This window comes from Trachurus japonicus, chromosome 14, assembly GCF_045865225.1.
Source record: "Trachurus japonicus isolate A0001 chromosome 14, Traja_1.0".
Taxonomy (NCBI): Eukaryota; Metazoa; Chordata; class Actinopteri; order Carangiformes; family Carangidae; genus Trachurus; species Trachurus japonicus.
Window position 1 is genome coordinate 787,119 of NC_140920.1, and position 19,600 is coordinate 806,718.

The following is a 19,600-nucleotide window of genomic DNA, read 5'->3' on the forward strand; positions in this document are numbered from 1 at the left end:
TGTGTGTGTGTGTGTGTGTGCATTCCTCTGCAATTAAACACAGCTTTCATCCCCATTCTGTCAGAAACGGTCTGTCCTGAAAACATCTTAAACTCACACACAGAGAAAGAGAGAGAGACTTTACTGCTATAACCCTCTCTCTCTCATGCACACACACACACACACACACACACACACACACACACACACACACACACACACACACACACACACACACACACAGTCTGAATAATTGACAGTCTCAGCCTCCACCTGCAGCTCGTCTTTCTCTCTTATGATATCAATACGGCGATTAGATCAATAATTCACGCGCCTCCTTCTTGAACCTCACACACACACACACACACACACACACACACACACACACACACACACACACACACACACACTTTCTGTTTATTATAGGAAACATACTCAGGTTTTTTTACTATTATTATCATTAATAATAATATAATGAAAAGGTTTCCTCGTGACGCAGTTTAGAGTTCAACATCATGAACTCAGATTAATAACCAGACTAATTAATCTCCTCCTCTCTGCATCAAAGGGAATATTAATATTAATTAATACGGATTAATATTAATAAGAGCCACAAACCCCTTTCCCTGTGGCTGTTGATCCTCTGACTCAAACTGGAGGAGGAAGATTTTTAGTATTTTACTTTTTATTGATCTTCTTTCTTTCTTTTTTCTTTTACATCGTTTTTTTTAATTTTTATAATTCTTCAGTTTTTAAGATCGAGGCCTCAAATCTGAAAAAATGTCGAATCAGCGTCAAAAAAACCCCCCCAACAAAACAGAATAAAAAAAAACAAACACAAATTTAATTTAGAGTCACACTTCATCCGCACTAAATAAAATAAAAAAGTTAACGTCCTATAATAATATCAATAGAACAGGCCTGATAGCGGTCGGAGCAGCGGCCTGCAGTAGAATAACACACAGCCCATAATAAACACAGGGCCGGCCCCTAAGCTAAATCTTTATCTGGTGCCCTCTATTATTACTGCCAATAATACTATTTCATTTTACGAATCATCATATCCTGGCAGGTTTTGACCCATCTATGGTTTTTATTCTGAAATGGCGCTGGGTTGATTTACATTTCATCTACTGGGATGCTGAACGTCACCTATAGGTCGACTAAAAGCAACAAAATAAACCAACAGACAATGCATAAACGCATTTTTTTTTGGTTTCAAATAAAAACTGCAACAGAAAAGTGCAACAACAATTTGAAATGCAACAATAATTAAAGTTTTTTTTGTAATTACGCAGAGTTTCTCTAAGGATCGACAGAAGTTACGCACTTACAATTTGGGCCCTAAACCGGCTCAGCCCATAATAAACAGTAGATATTAACTCTGATGAATGAAAATAATAAATGTAGAGAATATACTCACTCACTCAGACCAGACAAACAACAAGGATCAATAGAGTAAATCGATCATCAATCAGCTGATCGTCTCCCTCTCTGTCCTGGCTCAACCTCCCCAGAGTCTCCAGCTGCTCCACGTTGCTCCGTTTTATACCAATATAGCCCATAATTAATATTGCATCCATCGTCATTACTTAATAATTTCAAAGCCCACGCACGAAATAAGCCAGTGACACGACACGACACGACACGAGGGGGCATCCATAATTAACACGGCGCTAATTAGACAGGAAGTCCGCTGTTATCGCCGCTGCGCTTATCAATTAAATTCTATCATAAACAGGAAAATACATATTTAATAAACCAACTGCGAGTTTCAATACGACGACAAAGTGTTTACAAAGGTTTCATCACCGCCTGTGTGTGAGCTGACACACATATAAACACACACACAGACACACACACATACAGGATTCACTGTAATAATAATAACGATGGTGATAATTATAATTATAATAAAGTCGCTGCATCAGAGGATTTTTTTATAAAATAACCAATAATTTATTCACTTTAAACTTCACACATTAATTAATTCGGTTTTTTTTTCTTCAAGTGAAACCAATAAGTGAGGAAAAATAATCAATTCTTAAATCAGGTGACGTTTGCCTCTATATACTGTAGCTATATATATACTGTAGGCTATACTGTATATGTAAATAATAATATATTGAGCTATATAATAAATATATAGCTCACCTGTTAATGATCCAAAAGAAAAAAAAAAACACGTTCACATCAAAATATTCAAATACTCAAATAGCAGCGTCAGGACGGTGAGAGTCTGTTTGTGCGTCAGTCCGTAGAGAGTGAAGAGATCGATTGATTCATTGATTGATCAGAGTCTCATCGATCATCCCATAATAGTAATAATCCACTGGAGAGAAAAAACTCTCTAAGAAGAAGAAGAAGAGGTGAAGGTGTGATGTGACGGTGCAGCAGCTCTCACCTCCTCCATCGATAATAGTCCAAAAAAATAATAATAATCCGTTGAAGAAGTGAGTCCACGTCCCTGAATGTGACCAAGTGTGAATTTATACTGAGTGAAACAAACACGATCAACATCATCATCATCACCCTCCATCCCTCACTGCAAAGACTCAGATATCTTACCAAGAATATTTGTCTTATTTCTAGTCAAAACTAATCTCATTCTACTTAAAATCAGACTCATCACATTAAAAGCAGCTTGTTTTTAGACACTTTTTACTTCTTTCAAGCAGATTTTCACTTGAAATAGGTAGAGAATAAGCACAAAAAACTTGCTTTCACTACTTATTTCAAGTGAAAATTAGTTTGAAACAAGTGAAAATGATCTAAAAACAAGTTCATTTTTAGGTGATGAGTCTTAATTTTAGTGAAAAGAGTTTAGTTTTTACTAGACGATGAAATGAGACATTTTGACAAGAAATAAGACAAATATTCTTGGAAAGATTTTGAGTTTTTTGCAGTGTGCTCCCTCCCACGATCTATACAGTACACTGCAAAAACTCGAAAATATTTGTCTTCATTCTTGTCAAAATGTCTAATTTCTAGTCAAAACTAATCTCTTTCCACTTAAAATAAGACTCATCACCTAAAAATGAACTTGTTTTTAGATCATTTTCACTTGTTTCAAACTAATTTTTTAATTGAAATAAGTAGAAAAATCTGCCAGTGAAAGTAGGTTTTCTGTGCTTGTAATAAGAAAGAAAAACTTGCTCCACTATCAGATTTTTCTACTTATTTGAAGTGAAAATCTGCTTGAAAGAAGTAAAAAGTGTCTAAAAACAAGCTGCTTTTTAATGTGATGAGTCTGATTTTGAGTAGAATGAGATTAGTTTTGACTAGAAATAAGACAAATATTGTTGGAAAGATTTTGAGTTTTTTTTTTTGCAGTGCTCTGCTCCCTCCCTCTCAGATCTATACCCGATCATCTGAGGAGGAAGAGGAGGAGGAGGAGGAAGAGGAGGAGTTGTGCAGCAGAGTTAATCCGTCAGCCAGATTATTAATCATCAGTCATTAATCTTGAAGCGGATCGATCCCTCCCTCAGTGAACGGCCGAGTACTTCATCCTCTTCTGTTTCTGCCGCTGGTTGCAGAACCAGACCCGCACCACGTTCTTCTTCAGGTCCAGCTTCTCCGCGATGGCCGCGATCTTCTCGGACGACGGCCGCGGCTGGATGGCGAAGTACGCCTCCAGGGAGCGCTTCTCCGGCGCCGCGATGGAGGTGCGCTTCCGTTTCCTGTCCCCGCCGCCGAGCCCCCCCCCCACGCCGCCGAACGGGTCGGGCTTGCTGCTCCGCTCGCGGTGCGCCGCCTCGGCCTCCTCCAGCCAGGCCTGCAGCACCGGCTTCAGCGCGATCATGTTGTTGTGGGACAGCGTCAGGGACTCGAACCTGTAGTATAGATAGATATATATTTTTTTAGGGGTGGGAGAAAAAATCGATTCACATAAATATCGCGATATCTTTTTCGATGATTTTTTTAATCGCATTTGTTCGCCTTTTTTAAAATACAGAGAGTCCAGGTTTTGAAAAGGGTTTAAGTTCACTGTATAATGGAGTATGTTAATTTATAGGCTCCTACAGTGTTTGTGTGCAGATAAATGTTAAAAATGCTAAAGACTAAAAATCATAGAGAGAATCGGCAATATCGTAGAATCGCAATTTAAATCGAATCGCCATCCAAAAAATCGTAGAAGAATCGAACCGGGAGAAAAGCGTATAGTCCCATAAGACTCATAACCTAAAAATTAACTTGTTTTTGGACAATTTGCAATTGTTTCAAACACATTTTTATTTGAAATAAGTAGAAAAATCTGCCAGTGAAAGTAAGTTAAGTGTGCTTGTAATAAGGAAGAAAAACTTGCTCCAGTATCAGATTTTTAATTCAAGTGAAAATATGTTTAAAAAAAGTAAAAAAAAAAAAAAAAGTGTCTAAAAACAAGCTGCTTTTTAATGTGATGAGTCTTAAGTATAATGAGATTTGTTTTGACTAGAAATGACATTTTGACAAGAAATAAGACAAATATTCTTGCTAAGATACTTGAGTTTTTGCAGTGTAATGCTGCATTAGCATCAAAACAAAGAAGGCTAAATAAAAAACGATAATACATACGTAGAAAAAAAAAGGAAAAGTTAGGTGGAGGGGCCCACTTTAGTATTCTTTAAGGGGGGCCAGAATTCCTAGCAACGGCCCTGGTTATATGGACAAATACTGCTGCACGGAGCCCCGCTGTAACTCAGAGAAGCCACGGAGGACTCTGAAACTTCTCCCAGCCCCTTTTTAGTCCACATGAGGGTGAGTAGCCTATAGATAAATGAGTGAAATTTGAATTTTGGGTGAACTATCCCTTAATTAATTAATATGCATTGTCCTATCCCGACCAAATAAATAATAAAGAAATAAAGTAAAGTAAAGTGCAGAACCTGCAGATGGTGCTCTGGCTCAGCGAGCCCACGCCGGGGATCTTGAGGTTGGCCAGCGCCGAGCCCACGTCGGCCTGCGTCACGCCGAGCTTGATCCTCCGCTGCTTGAAGCGCTCGGCGAAGGCTTCCAGCTCGCGCGGGTCCGACTCCACGACGTCGCCGTGCACGGACAGGGAGTGCGCGTGCACGTGGTGTTGGTGGTGTTGCTGAGCCTGTTGAGCCATGCTGGCCATGGCCTGGTGCAGCTGGCCCATGGTGGTCTGCAGCTGGTGGTGGTGGTGGTGGTGGTGGTGATGGGGGTTCAGCGGCTCTGGAGCGCCCATCAGGCTGGAGGAGAGCTGCTCCAGAAGGTCCCCGGCCTCCAGACTCTGGTGGTGGTGGTGGTGGTGGAAGGAGGAGAGAGTGGAGGAGGAGGAGGAGGAGGTGGAGGAAGAGGAGGAGGTGCAGGGGACTACACTGTTCATGGTGTGGTAAGTCACGTCCGGTTTGAACGGCTGCTGGTGATGCTGCTGCTGCTGCTGGTGACTGTGACTCTTAGACACGATGCTGTCCGCCGCCGCCAGCAGGCTCTCATCAAAACCTCCGAAGATGTTGTTGCTGCCCTGCAGCTGCGAGAGAGAGGAGGAGGAGGAGGAGGAGGAGGAGAAGAGCGCATAGTGGAGTCAGTCAGCGGGGAATTCAGTCCGAGTCAGAGTCAGAAACATTTTCCCAAAGAGAAGAGAAGAGGAGAGAGGAGAGGAGAAGCCTCTTCGTCACAGCGCAGGTCATAAAAATTAATATGGAAGCAGCAAGAGCAGGAGGAGGGAGAACAAAGTCCTGTCAGATCAACTTAAGGGAACATTGTGTAGGAATTCCTCCCATCTAGCATTGTAGTTGTAGATCGCAAGCAACTCAAGTCGTATTTTTCATGCTGCATTCACGTAAAATTGGGCAGACGGCAGACGGACGACAGCCGCTGCACATAACGGCATAAACAAGCCTCTATGTAAACAAGTGGTCCGTGGACAATGTGTTCTCATGGCGATGTGGTATTGTTTTACCGTCTTTCTCTGGACTTCTGTGACTAAAATGACATCTGGTTTGTTAGCGACGGCCGTCTGCCCGACTGCAGGTGAATGCAGCATCAGCGTAACGCTCCATTCCTCCTCACTGCGTTACCGCTGTGACTTTTCACAGACGCCACCTCCACCTGAGCCGACAGCTCAATTTAAAGGTACATTGTGTAGGAATTCCTCCCATCTAGTGTTGTGATTGTATATCACAAGCAACTCAATTGTATTTTTCATGCTGCATTCACCGAAATTGGGCAGACGGCAGACAGACGACAGCCGCTGCACGTAACGGCATAAACAAGCCTCTATATATTTCATTGTGCTTTATTGAATGTATTTTCAACTACAAAGCTAACATGCTACAACTACAGAGCCCAACATGCAACTATATATATTTTGCAGCCAATTTACTTTGCAAGTAATTTTGTGACTCTTCATTTCTTTTGTATGTTTTGTGGTTGTCGTGATAAAGGGTCTTGAGTTTCATTCATAACGGTCTTAAAGGTATAATGTGTAGGAATTCCCTCCATCTTGTGGTACATATTGGAACTTATTCTTGATGTTGCATTCAGGTGAAATTGGGCAGACGGCAGACGGACGACAGCCGCTGCACATAACGGCGTAAACAAGCCTCTATGTAAACAAGTGGTCCGTCAGCACGAGGCAAAACAATACACGTGACAATATGTTGTCATGGCGATGTGGTATTGTTTACCTGACCCACGTTTTACCGGCTTCCTCTGGACTTCTGTGACTAAAATGACATCTGGTTTGTTAGCGACGGCCGTCTGCCCGACTGCAGGTGAATGCAGCATCAGAAAAACAGACTTTTGAACCAAATAATCGATTTTCCTGAATAGACAACCGGAGAAGGTACACAATGTGCCTTTAAAACAATACAAGTGACTAAAATTACATCTGGTTTGTTACCGACGGCCGTCTGCCCGACTGCAGGTGAATGCAGCATCAGAAAAACAGACTTTTGAACCAAATAATCGATTTTCCTGAATAGAGAACAGGAGAAGTTACGCAATGTCCTTTTAAAACAATACAAGTGACTATCTGGTTTGTTACCTACGGCCGTCTGCCCGACTGCAGGTGAATGCAGCATCGGAAAAACAGACTTTTGAACCAAATAATCGGTTTTCCTGAATAGAGAACAGAAGAAGTTACACAATGTCCATTTAAAACAATACAAGTGACTAAAATGACATCTGGTTTGTTTCCGACGGCCGTCTGCCCGACTGCAGGTGAATGCAGCATCAGAAAAACAGACTTTTGAACCAAATAATCATTCATTTTCATGAATAGAGAACAGGAGAAGTTACACAATGTCCCTTTAAAACAATACAAGTGACTAAAATGACATCTGGTTTGTTACCGACGGCCGTCTGCCCGACTGCAGGTGAATGCAGCATTGGAAAAACAGACTTTTGAACCAAATAATCAATTTTCCTGACTAGATAACAGGAGAAGTAACACAATGGCCCTTTAAAACAATACAAGTGACTAAAATTACATCTGGTTTGTTACCTACGTCCGTCTGCCCGACTGCAGGTGAATGCAGCATCGGAAAAACAGGCTTTTGAACCAAATAATCCATTTTCCTGAATAGAGAGCAGGAGAAGTAACACAATGGCCCTTTAACAGACGTGTTTCTTACCTGCACTCTGCCTCTCATGCCCTCGGCGCCCGGGACCGGGTGAAGGCCCAGGGAGAAGTGCTGCTGCTGCTTCCCGTTCATGCTCATCATCATCATCATCATATCATCATCCTCCTCCTCTTCCTCCTCCTCCTCCTCCTCCTCTTCCTCCTCCTCCTCCTCCTCCTCCCAGACAGCGGCTCCTCTGCGGCGGTCTGACCCGGGACATGAACTCTTTCCCCGGGCAGCGGACGGACTGACTCTGCTCCCGCTGCTCCTTCTCCAGACTGAGCTGTGAACACCGGCATCGGCTCTTCCTCCTCCTCCTCCTCCTCCTCCTCCTCCTCCTCCTCCTCCTCCTCCTCCTCCTCCTCCTCTTTCAGCCCCCCTCCCCCCTGCCCCCTCCCCCCTCCCATCTGCTCCTGCTCAGTTTACAGGTTGAATGTTTCCCTCCCTCCTTGAGCACGAGACTCCAATAAATAGCCTACACTAGGCTAAATAAAAACCTGTGAAAGATCAAATATTCATTTTTATGACGTAATGTTTTACTTATTTAGAATCAGAATCAGCATCAGAACTGTTTTTATTTGCCCAGAGCAGTAGGCTAAAGGTCAGTTTACTTGTCTTGTCTAGCTTGTCTTGGTGTCAGGTGCAAACATAAAGGTACCAAAAATAGAATACTAGAATAAGAATTTAGAGAATTAACAATTTAAATGAAATAAAATAGAATGAATTAAAATATTCTAGTGCAAAAGATATGGCTATATATGCAAAAAAACAACGCATATACTATAAATACACATATAGCCTACTATATAAAAGAATAGAATAAAGATATATACAACATACTACTAAATAAGTTAGTTAAAGTTTCGTCCTTTTGATTCTTGATCTTATGTTTTTAATCCATGAGATTTTAAAACATTATTTCATCTGGTTTATTATGGTTATGTTTATGATCTGAATCATTCATTTTTATGACTTTATGTTTTAATTATTTAGAATCAGAATCAGAACTGTTTTTATTTCCCAGAGCAGTAGGCTAAAGGTCAGTTTACAGCACCAGGAACTTGTCTTGGTGTCAGATGCAAACATAAAGGTACCAAAAATAGTTTAAAGGGAGGGATACAAATAGAATTAAAAATTTAAATAAAATAGAATGAATTAAAATATTCTAGTGCAAAAGATACACATCACATATAGGTCGACTATATGCAAAAAAACAATACGCATATACTGTAAATACACAATTACTATATAAAAGAATAGAATAAAGATAGGTATATACAGCTTAAGTTAGTTCAAATTTCGTCCTTTTGATTCTTGATCTGGTTTTTTTTAATGCACAAGATTTTAAAACATTAGGTAACACTTTACAATAAGGGTCCCTTAATTAACATTAGTTAGTACATTACTAAGCATTAATACATAAACTAATGTAACGCATACATAATGATAATGAATTAGATTATTCAAATTTTTAATTTATTAACTAACTTTGAGTAGTAAACATTAAAGCAGAAGTAAGCGATCCGGTGGTTTTGGCTAATGCTGCGTTCCAGGCAGGCTTTTGAAACCGTAAATTACAGCTTCAAGTCACAACTTACGACTTTGTAGCGTTCCAGGCAACCCACTCGTGTTTCTCCGACCTGTTTTACCAGTGAAAGTCACTATAACGGCCACTCGTAACTTCTGACCCGTGAACTCGTACCAGATTGAACTGGTACCACTTCACAGGTCGGAAAAACACCAGTTACGGGTTGCCTTGAACGCACCATAACGTCTTGTCAGCAGATGGAGTTAGCAGCCCCCGCCCTCGTCATGGATCTATTGGTCCTCGTCCCTACGTCACCACATTCAGGCGCATCCCTTGGCTGCACACACAGAGAGGACTGCCCCTTTATGCCGTTCTCTCTCCTCATTGGATAAAGGTTGTAGGATACAAGGAAAGTTTTCTCCTGGGCTCAGAGCAGAGCAGAGTGACTGACAGACCCGTGTTTCAGACCAAACACTCTATAGAAGTGATTGCTGTCGGAAGATACAACTATTTAAGACTTAGATTAACACAAATATATCACTTACTTCTGCTTTAATTAACTGCTTACTAATAGGTTACATTAATTAATCTGTTTCCCAATCCTAAGCAATACATAATAATGATTGTTAATTTATTAATTAATGCTTAATAATGTACTACTAACTAACGTTAATTAAGGGACCCTTATTGTAAAGTGGTTTAAAGTGGTTTAAAGTCTGGTTTATGTTTATGATCTGAATCTTGACTCAGATCCTCAGTAGCAGCTCCAACAGGACTCAAAGACTCAGAGCTTCAGCACCGCGGACAGCGCAGCGCAGCGTGGAGCTAAAGGAGCTGTCCGCGGAGCTAAAGGAGCTGTCCGTGGTGCTGAAGCTCTGAGTCTCTGCTGAACTGAACTCTTTCTTCTCATCCGGGACCGGTGAACCCTTCTGGACCTGCTCCGGGCCACGGCCTCGGTCCAGAACCGGCTGCTGCTGCTGACCCGCTGACCTGCCCGGTGGCCTCAGCTGCTCCTCCTCCTCCTCCTCCTCCTGGTTAAAGGGATAGTTCACCCAAAATTGAAATTTCACTCATTATCTCCTGCTCCCCCTCATGTGGACTAAGGGCTGGGAGAAGTTTCAGAGTCCTCCGTGGCTTCTCTGAGTTACAGGGGGTCTCGGCGTAGCAGTGCATGTCCATATAACGGTTGCAAATGGATACCAACTGTCTCCGTAACAAAAAGACACACCAAAAAACATCCAAATACCTCCATGCTGCTCGTATGTAATGTCCCTCTTGTATTGAAGCCCCGACATGAGAAATTGTTCCGCCGGTCACACACAAAGAGCAGTGAACCGAGACACTGGGAGCTTCCGCCACAAACAAGCTTGAAATATAGACTTATTTAATTTTTTTTGGAACAATTTCTCATGTCGGGGCTTCAATACAAGACGGACATTACATACGAGCAGTATGGAGGTATTTGGATGTTTTTTGGTGTGTCTTTTTGTTACGAAGACAGTTGGTATCCATTTGCAACTGTCATATGGACATGCACTGCTACGCCGAGACCCCCTGTAACTCAGAGAAGCCACGGAGGACTCTGAAACAATTTGAATTTTGGGTGAACTATCCCTTTAAGTCGCATGAAGCCGCGGTGGAAGAGGAGCCGGCGGCCAGAGGCGGACCGATGACACCGCGGGTCCATCCGATCCTCTCTGGTTCCTCTCTGGTTCCTCTCTGGTTCCCCAGAAGCTGAATAATTCAGCAGCGGCGGTGGCAGCATCCATTACCACGGTGACAGCTGATTATTCATTACACAGATTAAAAACAGACGCGTGAAGACCTGTTGATGCCTGCAAGGAAGGAGGGAAGGAGGAGGGAGGAAGGGAGGAAGGAAGGAGGGAGGAAGGAGGGAAGGAGGAGGGAGGAAGGGAGGAAGGAGGGAAAGAGGGAGGGAAGGATGGAAGGAAGGAAGGAAGGAAAGAGGGAAGGAAGGAAGGAAGGGAGGAAGGAAGGATGGATGGAAGGAAGGAAGGGACAGTGGGAGGAAGGAAGGAAGGAAGAAGGGAGGAAGGAGGAGGGAAGGAAGGAAGGAAGAAGGGAGGGAGGGAGGAGGGAGGGAAGGAAGGAGGGATGGAAAGAGGGAAGGAAGGAAGGGAGGGAGGAAGGAAATATGGATGGAAAGAGGGAAGGAAGGAGGGAAAGAGGGAAGGAAGGAAGGAAGGAAGGAAAGAGGGAAGGAAGCAAGGATGGGTTTAAGGATGGAAGTGAGGGAGGAAGGAAGGGAGGAGGGAAGGAAGAAAGGAGGGAAAGATGGAAGGAAGTAAGGAAGGATGGAAGGAGGGAAGGAAGGAAGGGTGGATTGAAAGAGGGAAGGAAGGTAGGAAAGAGGGAAGGAAGCACGGATGGGTTTAAGGAGGAGGGAAGGAAGGATGGAAGTGAGGGAGGAAGGAAGGAAGGAAGGGAGGCAAGGCAATTTTATTTGTACAGCCCGTTTTTACCACCAGTTTGTCTCAAAGGGCTTTACATCCCATCATAACAACATCCTCTGTCCTTAGACCCTCACATCCACTGAGGAAAAACTCCATGGAAAACCCTTTTAACAGGGAAAACCAGGAGAAAGCTCAGGGTGAGCAACAGAGGAGGGATCATCACCCAGGACAGAGATGTTGTTACACACAAGAAAACAGTTTACAGTTTATGGTTTACAGGCCTGACAACATGTTGTCATGGTGATGTGGTATTGTTTTTTACCGTCTTTCTCTGGTGGAGTAAAATGACATCGGGTTGGTTTGCCGACCGACGGCCGTCTGCCTGACTGCACCTGAATGCAACACCAGTGCCTCCGTCCTTCCCCACACTACACAGTGGTGACAGTTTTAACATTTCATTTCTTTATTTATTGAATTGGGACAGGGCACATTCATCAACACTGACACATTAAGCATTAGTGTAAATGTGCCGGACTTTTAGCACAACTGCTAAATTTCAGCCGCAGTCCCAAGGCAGGTTTCTAAATAGTGGGGGGGATTAGCTGAACAATCGTTCACTTTGTGATAAAAGCATGAAATTTGGTGGATGTGTTGGTGAATATGTTTCAGACAAATCTGGATATTGGGCCACCTCAAAAGCGCCCCCTAGTGGCCGTGGCAGCCATTTGTTATGCGAATAAATGAATGATGAATAAAAACTGCCCTTTTAATAATACCAACTATGTATTATAGTGTCATAATTATCAGAAAAAGTGTGTTCATTTGTCTTTGTATGATGTCTGGTTTAGGAGTTATGAAAATTGGCCTTTTCACCATTCGTGCAGACATAAATCCAAAATGGCCACCGAAAAAACCCCCATGGGACATTAGTTGACCCGGGCAACAAGCAAAAATCTTAAGTAGACATCTTAAGGGTCCTTAAAAACCATGTTTCAAAAATGTATCCACCAACACCTCCACCAAATGTTGTGCTTCTGTCACAAAATAAACAATTCTTGTGATTTATTGAGCTAATCCGCCGCATAGGGGATGCACATTTTTGGGGGGCGCTACCCACACGTTTAGCCGCGTTGCTCCTTCCATGAATGCACGATCCTTACAAGCTGTACTTAAAAGGGCAGTTTATATTCATCAGTCATTTATTCGCATAACAAATGGCTGCCACGGCCACTAGGGGGCGCTTTTGAGGTGGCCCAATATCCAGATTTGTTTGAAACATATTCACCAACACATCCACCAAATGTCATGCTTTTATCACAAAGTGAACGATTGGTGTAAAATATTGAGCTAATCCGCCCCACTAAAAAGACATAAACACAGAAGACTTTAAAACCTTGTGATGACAAGTCACAATGGACAATTACAAGACAGAACACAGACTGACAATGGGCGCATGACGTCTGTCCGACTGCCCATTTCTCCGACCATACATTTCTTCATTTTTGCGTCCATTAGTCCGACCTCCCATTTCTCCGACTTAAGTAGCCCTAACCCTTAACCTTACCCTAAACCTAACCTTAACACTGTAGAATGGGTAGTCGGAGAAATGAGCCGTCGGACTTTTGGGCAGTCGGACTGATGTATGCTCCCCACTGACAATATCAAGGCAAAACAGACGCAGACATAGAAAATAAGAACAGACAATTTTAACCCACAGTCAAAGAACAATATACCATACACGCCCCGGGAACAGACATCAGATTAAACAGTATTTAAGCTATATGAGTTTCTGATGTGTGATGGTAACTTGTTCCAGGACTGAGTTCCTCTTACAGAAACAACCATTTGACAACATTTTGTTCTACGCCTCGGTACATTACAACCACCTCTTGTTAAGGCTCTAGTTCTTCGTCCTTCATTATTTTTTCTCTGAATAAATGTATTCAGTGGTGGGGGAGCAAGTGTGTTTAAAACTATGAAAATGAAACAGACATCCATAAAAATCTGATAACTGTCTAAGTCAAGAATGTTAAACTTTTTTAAAACATTACAATAATGAAAATGAAGAGGTTTCCTGTCCAAAATCTTAACTGTCTTTTCGAAGAGACACTTGATGGGTTTCAATATACTTTCTGTTGTGTGTGTCCATGTTGTAAAACAATAATTTATGTGTGAGAATATCATGGCATGCATATAGACTTTAGCCGTCTTGGTGGTGAGAAATGGTCTTATATGGTAGAAATTCGACAGGTTGAATTTAATGATATATGTGATTTTTTTAACATGTGCTTTAAATGGCCTAAACAGGCCGAACCTACGGTCACGCTGCCACTCAACGTAAAAAATGGCGATGCAACATGGCCGCCTCGGTTCGGTGCGTCGCCCACTTATGTATTTGTAACGACTTGTAACAACTCATTCTAAGGAACCAGAAAGCTTTCATTTGGATGCAGCTGTGATTCACCTTCAGTCAAATACGGATTTATGAAAGACAGGTTTGATTTTTGCTAATAAAAAGACAAATAGTAAGTTACACACTGGGGCTTTAACAGACCAATATTGTGTCCACATCTGTACAGGGAGCAGCAGAGCTGATGGAGCCTCTGAGTCTCGGCTGTGAATAAAGCATGAAGCCTTTTCTCACCCTCTGTCCGATATGAGCTGCAAAGATTCATAATTCAATGCTCATTGTTCACAGCTCTGCTCTGTCATCTCACTGCTCTTATATATTCTGAAGATGTTTCATGAAGCTGCTGTCACATCTAAGTGTGAACATCACAGCAGCAGCAGCAGCAGCAGCAGCTCCAGATGTTTCCTCTGGTCACATGATCTCCACCTCACTGCTTCACCTGCAGGATGAGAGGATGATCACATCTGTGTACAGACTCACTGAAAATAAGAATGTGCTTTATTCTTATTTATGTTATTAATGTTTGACCGACATAATAACAGAGTTTATGAATCCAGATGTTGGAGCTGTTTACTGATTTATTTCATGATTCCTTTGAATTCTTTTTATTTATTTGAATTTTGTCTGATCTTTTTGTTAGGTATTAGTTTATTTATGTAATTTGCTTATTAAAGGGATACGCCAAAATTTTTTTTTTTACGTGTCTTGCCTCACTCCCGAGTCCATGACCAGCAGATAGACACCATCCTTTCGACTGTGCGTGCAGTAACAAGGGAGATAGAGCCGTATCGCCCGTAATTAGCTTAGCTCAAACACTGGAAGTGTATGGGTAGTGTTAGCCTGCCTCCACCTAAAGTCGCTAATTAGTTTAGCTCAAACACTGGAAGTGTATAGGTAGTGTTAGCCTGCCTCCACCTAAAGTCGCTAATTAGCTTAGCTCAAACACTGGAAGTGTATGGGTAGTGTTAGCCTGCCTCCACCTAAAGTCACTAATTAGCTTAGCTCAAACACTGGAAGTGTATTGGTAGTGTTAGCCTGCCTCCACCTAAAGTCGCTAATTAGCTGAGCTCAAACGCTGGAAGTGTATAGGTAGTGTTAGCCTGCCTCCACCTAAAGTCGCTAATTAGCTGAGCTCAAACGCTGGAAGTGTATAGGTAGTGTTAGCCTGCCTCCACCTAAAGTCGCTAATTAGCTTAGCTCAAACACTGCAAGTGTATGGGTAGTGTTAGCCTGCCTCCACCTAAAGTCGCTAATTAGCTTAGCTCAAACACTGCAAGTGTATGGGTAGTGTTAGCCTGCCCCCACCTAAAGTCGCTAATTAGCTTAGCTCAAACACTGGAAGTGCATGGGTAGTGTTAGCCTGCCTCCACCTAAAGTCGCTAATTAGCTTAGCTCAAACACTGGAAGTGTATAGGTAGTGTTAGCCTGCCTCCACCTAAAGTCGCTAATTAGCTTAGCTCAAACACTGGAGTGTATGGGTAGTGTTAGCCTGCCTCCACCTAAAGTCGCTAATTAGCTTAGCTCAAACACTGGAAGTGTATGGGTAGTGTTTGCCTGCCTCCACCTAAAGTCGCTAATTAGCTTAGCTCAAACACTGGAAGTGTATGGGTAGTGTTAGCCTGCCTCCACCAAAAGTCGCTAATTAGCTTAGCTCAAACACTGGAAGTGTATGGGTAGTGATTGCCTGCCTCCACCTAAAGTCGCTAATTAGCTTAGCTCAAACACTGGAAGTGTATAGGTAGTGTTAGCCTGCCTCCACCTAAAGTCGCTAATTAGCTTAGCTCAAACACTGGAAGTGTATGGGTAGTGTTAGCCTGCCTCCACCTAAAGTCGCTAATTAGCTTAGCTCAAACACTGGAAGTGTATGGGTAGTGTTAGCCTGCCTCCACCTAAAGTGGCTAATTAGCTTAGCTCAAACACTGGAAGTGCATGGGTAGTGTTTGCCTGCCTCCACCTAAAGTGGCTAATTAGCTTAGCTCAAACACTGGAAGTGTATGGGTAGTGTTAGCCTGCCTCCACCTAAAGTGGCTAATTAGCTTAGCTCAAACACTGGAAGTGTATGGGTAGTGTCAGCCTGCCTCCACCTAAAGTCGCTAATTAGCTTAGCTCAAACGCTGGAAGTGTATAGGTAGTGTTAGCCTGCCTCCACCTAAAGTCGCTAATTAGCTGAGCTCAAACGCTGGAAGTGTATAGGTAGTGTTAGCCTGCCTCCACCTAAAGTCGCTAATTAGCTTAGCTCAAACGCTGCAAGTGTATGGGTAGTGTTAGCCTGCCTCCACCTAAAGTCGCTAATTAGCTTAGCTCAAACACTGCAAGTGTATGGGTAGTGTTAGCCTGCCTCCACCTAAAGTCGCTAATTAGCTTAGCTCAAACACTGCAAGTGTATGGGTAGTGTTAGCCTGCCTCCACCTAAAGTCGCTAATTAGCTTAGCTCAAACACTGGAAGTGCATGGGTAGTGTTAGCCTGCCTCCACCTAAAGTCGCTAATTAGCTTAGCTCAAACACTGGAAGTGTATAGGTAGTGTTAGCCTGCCTCCACCTAAAGTCGCTAATTAGCTTAGCTCAAACACTGGAGTGTATGGGTAGTGTTAGCCTGCCTCCACCTAAAGTCGCTAATTAGCTTAGCTCAAACACTGGAAGTGTATGGGTAGTGTTTGCCTGCCTCCACCTAAAGTCGCTAATTAGCTTAGCTCAAACACTGGAAGTGTATGGGTAGTGTTAGCCTGCCTCCACCATAAGTCGCTAATTAGCTTAGCTCAAACACTGGAAGTGTATGGGTAGTGATTGCCTGCCTCCACCTAAAGTCGCTAATTAGCTTAGCTCAAACACTGGAAGTGTATAGGTAGTGTTAGCCTGCCTCCACCTAAAGTCGCTAATTAGCTTAGCTCAAACACTGGAAGTGTATGGGTAGTGTTAGCCTGCCTCCACCTAAAGTCGCTAATTAGCTTAGCTCAAACACTGGAAGTGTATGGGTAGTGTTAGCCTGCCTCCACCTAAAGTGGCTAATTAGCTTAGCTCAAACACTGGAAGTGCATGGGTAGTGTTTGCCTGCCTCCACCTAAAGTGGCTAATTAGCTTAGCTCAAACACTGGAAGTGTATGGGTAGTGTCAGCCTGCCTCCACCTAAAGTGGCTAATTAGCTTAGCTCAAACACTGGAAGTGTATGGGTAGTGTCAGCCTGCCTCCACCTAAAGTCGCTAATTAGCTTAGCTCAAACGCTGGAAGTGTATGGGTAGTGTTAGCCTGCCTCCTACCTTAGCTGAAATCAGCAGTCAGAAGCTGATTTCATTTTAGCTCTAAACTCTGTAAATATTTCACTTTATCCACATTTCAAACATGTTTAGGTGAGAAAGTAGCCGTTTAGATCAGCAGTGTGTCGTTAATTTGTCTAAATACCAGCTGTTATGATTAGATGTTATTACATGTTTGACACATTATTATTATTATATTATTATTATTATTATTATTATTATTATTATTATTATTATTATTATTATATTATGTTATTACATGTTTGTTATTACATGTTACATCAGCTGCTTACTATTTTGTTGGGACGAATTCGGCGCTACTCAAGCTAGCCGTTGTGACCAACGCACTTCCGGTTACTTTCACAAAATAAAACACCCGTTGCCCTTTACATACAGAAAACCATGACGATAGAATTTGTGCTTTTACTTTGAAACAGGAAGCTAACCTACCCTCGATGTAGCTAGCTTGAACCAAAATAAAGCGTCTTTGCTTGAACCCTCCGTTTTGACCAATCTCGTCCCGTTAGCGGCATTTGACCGCTCAAGATGCCTTACCGGAGAGTTTTGTCAGCTCTGAGACGTAGATCGGCCCGCCGGTTTCCATTTAGAGTTGCTGAAGAGTTTCTCTGATGACTTTAGGTGGAGGCAGGCTAACACTACCCATACACTTCCAGTGTTTGAGCTAAGCTAATTAGCAACTTTAGGTGGAGGCAGGCTAACACTACCCATACACTTCCAGTGTTTGAGCTAAGCTAATTAGCGACTTTAGGTGGAGGCAGGCTAACACTACCCATACACTTCCAGTGTTTGAGCTAAGCTAATTAGCGACTTTAGGTGGAGGCAGGCTAACACTACCCATACACTTCCAGTGTTTGAGCTAAGCTAATTAGCGACTTTAGGTGGAGGCAGGCTAACACTACCCATACACTTCCAGTGTTTGAGCTAAGCTAATTAGCGACTTTAGGTGGAGGCAGGCTAACACTACCTATACACTTCCAGTGTTTGAGCTAAGCTAATTACAGGCGATACGGCTCTATCTCCATGGTTACTGCACGCACAGTCGAAAGGATGGTGTCTATCTGCTGGTCATGGACTCAGGAGTGAGGCAAGACACGTAAAAAAAAATGTTGGCGTATCCCTTTAACCAAACTTAGTTTAGTTAATTATTACTTCTCATTGATTCTTTATTTGTTGATTTTGTTAATCATGAAGAACATGTTTAACCTGTGTAAACTACAATCCCATGATGCATCAGTGGCCTTTTGATAAAGTTTATTCCTTCATTCACAGATCACAGTTTTTGATTCTTCCATGATGTATTTTCCTATGAAGACCAGAGTGAACTTCTTTATATGAAAGAAATTTGATTTTTTACATTTTTATTCTTTATAAACGGCCTCTCATGTTATTGTTTTTGTCAAATCCTTCTGTTAACTTCATTTTTATCTTTTAGCCACTATGACGCATGACTGATGGGACCTGTTTCCATGGAGACCAGTTCTCCTCCTGACTGGTTCTGTCAGGGCGCCGCTGCGTTCGGGGCCCGTCTGAAATCCTTCCCCCCGGGGAGAAACAAAAAGCTTTTTACATTAAACTAAACAGACTCTGAGTGTTTTCACTCGACTTCCTAAAGTAAGAAACGCTCCTCGTGTATTATTCAGGGATGTTTTAATATGTCACAGTCACTGGGTATTGTAATTAAAGCTGAAGGGTCAGAGGTCAACGGGCTGGATGTGGTTTCATCTGTGTGACGTTAAGGACAAACTGGACCGTCTCAACTACATTTCTACTTTTCTAGATTCTAGTTCAAACACAGACAGATGTTTATTAACCTCGTTGGAAAAGCTCGTCAGCTTCACCAGCTTCGTTTTCTGACTATTGAACCTTTAATGAAATTATTGGGATTGATCAACATGTTTGTTCTGAGCTAATTAAAAGCGTTGTGTTGGATGAAGTGAAGTGAATTAAAGGGATAGTTCAAGATTTTGTGAAATTGGCCCATTGCCATAATCCCTATAGTCATAGCAGTAGGTTCGTTACCTTTAATTGTCGGTGCAAGCTATTTTTAGAATGGCGGAGCAGAGCCGTGAGCTGCTCAGAGCTACGCTACGGAGGCTCATTATGGGATTTCTTGGTTTCACCTCATCAAACTCATCAAATACACAATCCAACAACTCCACAACACTCTGGTGGACAAGTTGTGAGCTGCACATTCACCACGCTATGAGATAATAACACAACGTTACCACTCAGAGTTGTTTTAGAGGGAAATTCATGCAAAACCGCTGATGCACGTTGCCTTCAGGGACAGTTTTTCATCAACAGTCTATGTTAGGCCTGGACCTAAAACTCCTTCATACCTTTGTAACTTAGTAAACAGTCAGCCAATCAGAGGAGAAGCTCAGAGCCTCATCTCCTCTAATTGGTTTACTTTTTATTATTTAAAGCCC

At 42.5% G+C, this 19,600-nt stretch overlaps 1 protein-coding gene across 1 annotated transcript; it reads right to left on the minus strand.

Moving 5' to 3' along the window:
* Nucleotides 1-3,463: 3,463 nt before the first annotated feature.
* On the minus strand, nt 3,464-7,649 carry pou4f3 (POU class 4 homeobox 3). The gene is made up of 3 exons (XM_085798871.1): nt 7,560-7,649; nt 4,845-5,452; nt 3,464-3,812 (listed from the first exon to the last, which is right to left on the minus strand). The coding sequence occupies exons 1-3, from the start codon at nt 7,647-7,649 to the stop codon at nt 3,464-3,466; spliced, it is 1,047 nt and encodes a 348-aa protein (XP_085654997.1).
* Between the last annotated feature and the right edge of the window lie 11,951 nt (nt 7,650-19,600).